Source organism: Penaeus monodon, chromosome 1 (genome assembly GCF_015228065.2).
Source record: "Penaeus monodon isolate SGIC_2016 chromosome 1, NSTDA_Pmon_1, whole genome shotgun sequence".
NCBI classification, from domain to species: Eukaryota; Metazoa; Arthropoda; class Malacostraca; order Decapoda; family Penaeidae; genus Penaeus; species Penaeus monodon.
Window position 1 is genome coordinate 54240147 of NC_051386.1, and position 5000 is coordinate 54245146.

The 5000-nt window shown below is 31.9% G+C and overlaps 1 protein-coding gene across 1 annotated transcript in view; it reads left to right on the forward strand.

Annotated features, from left to right (window-relative positions):
* Nucleotides 1-1388: 1388 nt before the first annotated feature.
* Nucleotides 1389-5000, forward strand: part of LOC119574405 (PX domain-containing protein kinase-like protein) — a gene marked incomplete at its 5' end in the record, with an annotated part of 13875 nt that continues 10263 nt past the window's right edge. Inside the window, 7 exon segments of the mRNA XM_037921632.1 lie at nt 1389-1580; nt 1809-1905; nt 2017-2243; nt 2481-2558; nt 3163-3325; nt 4690-4763; nt 4765-4933. Coding sequence (XP_037777560.1) covers nt 1389-1580; nt 1809-1905; nt 2017-2243; nt 2481-2558; nt 3163-3325; nt 4690-4763; nt 4765-4933 — 1000 coding nt within the window.

Below are 5000 nucleotides of genomic sequence, written 5' to 3' on the forward strand. Positions count from 1 at the left end.
AATGTCTGTATTCAGATTGTGATTTTCTTCTGATAGTTGTTGTCTTTGTATACAAGGAAAAGACTGTACAACTTCGAGTATATTAGGAAAGAAACTGCATGGCTTGAGTGTACAGGAAAAAAACATGAATGGAATATGTTTCCTCTTTGGATTTGCTTATTTGCCTATACTGCTTTTTTTGTACACACCATTCTACTAGTTCCATTGGTGAATAAATATGTCATACATAGAATAAGTTCATTGATTGGTAATAGTTCAAACATAACTAATTAATATTTTGGGCTGTTAAAACATGTAACCCTATACTTGCCAGACACAGGGACACAAAGCACATCTAGAAGGAATTAGAATAGATTAAAACCTATGTGATAATAGATATTAGATTCATTGAATTTGGGAACTGTCCTTGATCATGTGAGCTCCCGATGGTTATTTTTTGCCTCGTAATGAAGCTCTCTTGTATGTATGCTTCTGTGTATTGTGGTTCTAAATATGGGCATATGTTTATAATATTAGATTTGTTTTTTATGAGGTAAAATCACATGACATTATATTAAAAGCTTGTGGGATACATGAGGTATCAAAGATTGAAGGTAGCAGCAAAAAGCGCAGCTTACAAAAACTGGGTTAAACAAATAGATAGAGCAAAATCTTTGAGTAGAAAACAAATTTGAACACCACATTTACTAGAGCTTACATGCTGAAGAGGTGTATATATATATATATATATATATATATATATATATATATGCATATATATATATATATATATATATATATATATATATATATATATATATATATATATATATATATATATATATATGTGTGTGTGTGTGTATTTATATATGTATATATAAAACAAAAATGTATATATTATATTATTATATATATATATTATATATATATATATATATATTATATATATTTATATATATTTATATATACATACACATACATATGTGTGTGTGTGTGTGTGTGTGTGTGTGTGTGTGTGTGTGTGTGTGTGTGTGTGTGTGTGTGTGTGTGTGTGTGTGCATATGTGCATGCATGTGTGTGTGTGTAAGTATGTATTATATGTATATATAAATGTATTTTATCAGACTATGTAATATTTTGTCTTTTTTTTCTTTAACTCTAGCTATTTTGTTTATCAGTAGTTTTTCTTTCTTTCTTTCTTTCTTTCTTTTTCTCTCTCTCTCTCTTCCATGAGAAGTGAATTAATCTAAAATCTCTTCATTTTATGTACATTTTATCATCTGCATAATTTCTTTATATTTATCATTATGGAATCATTTTAGAGGCTACATTCATTCATGAATATGCTCATTCTTAGTAACAGTTACTGTGGACTAACATTTTAATTCTCTGTGTGCATTTGATTCCAGGAGTACGTTTTAGAAGTTTGGCGTACCCCAGACATTGACACAAGATGGACCACAAGCCACAGATATTCCGATTTTGCGCAACTCCAGTCATCCTTAAAGGTTGGATCTATGGTGCTACCTCAGCTACCTCCCAAGAAAGTTTTTGGAAATACGGATAGAGACTTTATTAATGAGAGAAAAGTGGCCCTACAGGTAAGCATGTTGGTGGGGGTATGATGAGATATGTTTGTTATTTTTTGTGTTGCTTTTTGTTGTCTTCTTTTTTTTTTTCTTTTGATTTTATTTCCAAAATATATGGTACATCTAATGATGTACTGTTATCCTCACTTATTGTACATAAATTTTATAATCATATAAAAAAATGGCAAACAGATAGTTCAATATAGTTTGGAATTTTTATGACAATTACTGGACTTTCAGAAATACCTTGACAATATATTGTCAAATGAACTACTAGCTTCATCATTACCAGTGAAAAAGTTCTTAGATCCCAAGTCATATTCTAGAAATTTTCAAGGTAAGGTTTGTCACCAGTTTCTATATGAATCCCTTGTGAGATTGCATTATATAACAATATAAAACAATATAACTTTTTACTGGTATTCAAAATTCCTTCTGTTATTTCCAGAGGAGGCGAGACAGAATGTGCACATTGTCCTCAGGTCGGGAGGAAGCCACGAGGCCACAGAAGCCCTTCCGGGAATCGGAACACGCATTTGTAAAGAATACTTTCTGGCACACCCATTGGCAGATGCCAAGACACAGCACATACTCTGGTGGGCTCCCTTTGGGCCCGACAGAGCCATGAACTTGCGAGACATGCATGCAACACTCACGGCACTTGTCCAGTGTCAGGTAACAAAGTCATTGTGTTGATCTCAGTGCTACACAAGAAATAGATAAGCAGTTATATGGTTAGATATATTGACAGAGATTGATAAAGTCATATATTGATTGAGACTGATAAATCCATTGATAGATTCTCTAGTAATATATCGAATAATAGACAGAAAACATACAGATGGGTAGATTGAGAATTTCATAGTAACCTCCAGCATTATTATATTCATGCCTTTCCTCAAATTTTTCCAGCACCCATACATTGTTCCGTCTGTCAGCAGTGTGGCCACAGAAACTGGTGTGTGTGTTGTGCGACCGTGGTTTCCTCAGGTAAGGTGTTGCATCTTGGATTTAAAATGGAGAAAAAAAATTAATTGGAAGTCTGTGATAATAACCAGCTGATGTCATTTATTTTAGTTTTATTTTCTCAGTCATGTCTTATTTCTTCTTCACTTTTGGCTTGAGGAATTTCATAGATGCTGAAAAGGTTCATTTCTGTCATGTTTATGATTTTATTATTGTTGTTATTATTGATGTTGTTGTTCTTATTGTAATGACTTTATTATTATTATTGTTATTAGGATAATAATAATTATTATTGTTTTTATTATTAATTATCATTATCATTATCATTATCATTATTATTATAATTGTTATTGTTATCACTATGTTATCAGTAATGTTGTTATTATTATTTTGTTATTATCATCATCATCATCATCATCATCAATTTCTTATCATCATCATTGTCATTATTACCATAATCATCATCATTATCATTATTGTTCTAATTATTTTCATTATTTTTTCTTATTTCTCCTGTTAATGATAGTATTATTATCATTGCACATACCATTATCACCGTTATTGTTATCATAATAATTATTATCTTAATTATTACTATACAGGAATTTTATGTCAAATCCTACTGCAGGGAACCGTCCGAGATCAGATACACCAAGTGAAGCCACGAGGAAGTTGCCTGATGAAGTACTCGGGTGAAAGATTAAATCCTATCCCCCAGAGAGAGTGTGCCATCTATGGGAGACAGATTTTACAAGCTCTTTTATTCCTACATGAAAAAGGGTTAGGACATGGTAAGGGTTATTTCCTTGTATGCTGAAAATGTACAGATTTGGAAATATGTTTGCTAGTCTGATTTGTATAAAGTTGGTTGTACCATTGGAATTAGGAAGTTTTGAGCTGGTGTGTGTGAAAAATTGGACTTGCTAAATGTTTAACACTTGAGAATATATTTATATTCTGAAGATAATTATTTTTTTCTAAAATAGTTGGATCCCTTTCATAAAAATCAAGGCAGAACACAAATTGTGATATCTAATATTGTTGGCAAATTATGGTAGGGATATTTAATTCTGTGAAGAAAAAAAATTATTTATATTCTCTCTCCTAATTTTAAAAACAAGATACCTCTGTCCCTTCCCCCAAGATAATGTAGATAATTCTTATCAGTCTTACATAATCGCATAAGCTTTTTATCCCCAACAAATCCCTGATATCACACAGACTCCAAGGATGGATATACTATTTTGTAGATTTTGATGCACATTGACTGGTTTCAAACACGTGGACTACATCATTCTGAGTAGTTTGCAAACATAACATTGTTCTTGCTAAAAATGTCGTAAACCATCCTGATTATATATTATTTAGTGCTGATAATACAGTAGTTTTATATTAATTTAAAAATATTTATCATATTGATCATCATTCCACAAAACTAGACAGCATTGTCATTGTGGAATGATATATATACTCTATGGTACACTATTAGATATTCAGATTTGCTAAGACCTTACTCATCAACATAAATGCAATATTTACATGTATTTCAATTATCAAAAATAGGATAGGAAGCAACCCTTATTCAATACCATTAGCACACACTAATAAACACCATATGACCAACATTGTGCAGATGTTATAAATGCAATAAACATAGATTTTTTCTCTTTTGACCAAGCTCTCACTAGAGATCCATAGCTAGAACTGGGATATACCTAACCCTTTGATGCTATATACATGCCTTGTGATTTTATTTTCATAATTTTGTTTACACATACATATAGCCCCACTCCTGCTTAGTCACCAAGGAGTCACAGGCTAACTATTCCCAAATTTTCTGTTTTTTTATTGCTATTTTTATCATTAACAACAGTATAATTATATTAATTTGATGATAATACCTATAGTAATATTAATGATAGTAATGTTAATTGTGATTATAATAGTATTAGTTATTGTGCCTGGTAACTGATGCCTTTATGACCATTCCCTTGAGAAGTTATCCATGAGAAAACAAAATGGATAGTTCATATACCCAGCACTAATGGGGTAAAACTCTTACCCTTGTGAAAAATGGTGAAAATGAGAATACAACTAGAATACAGCTAGAATGACAATTATGACAAAAACAATGATACGTTTTCTTTTTGTACAGGGAGCTTGCACACTGGAAACCTAGTGATAGACAATAATGTCTGTCGTCTCTTGGAACTCGAGAATCAGGTAGTTCGGTCTCCCCACCCAATTAAGGCCATTCATGATCAACCATCGCAAGATCAATTCAATCGAAGCCATTGACGTCTATAGCTTTGGCCATGTGTTGTACGAAATGATTTTCCAGAGGCGCCTGACGACAGACACATGCACAGAATTTCCTCCAGAGTGCCCTCCTTTGTCGAGTAAGTGGGTGTTTTTTGTATGTGTTCAGGGAATCGAGATTGTTTTATCTTCTTACTTTTTTCTTTC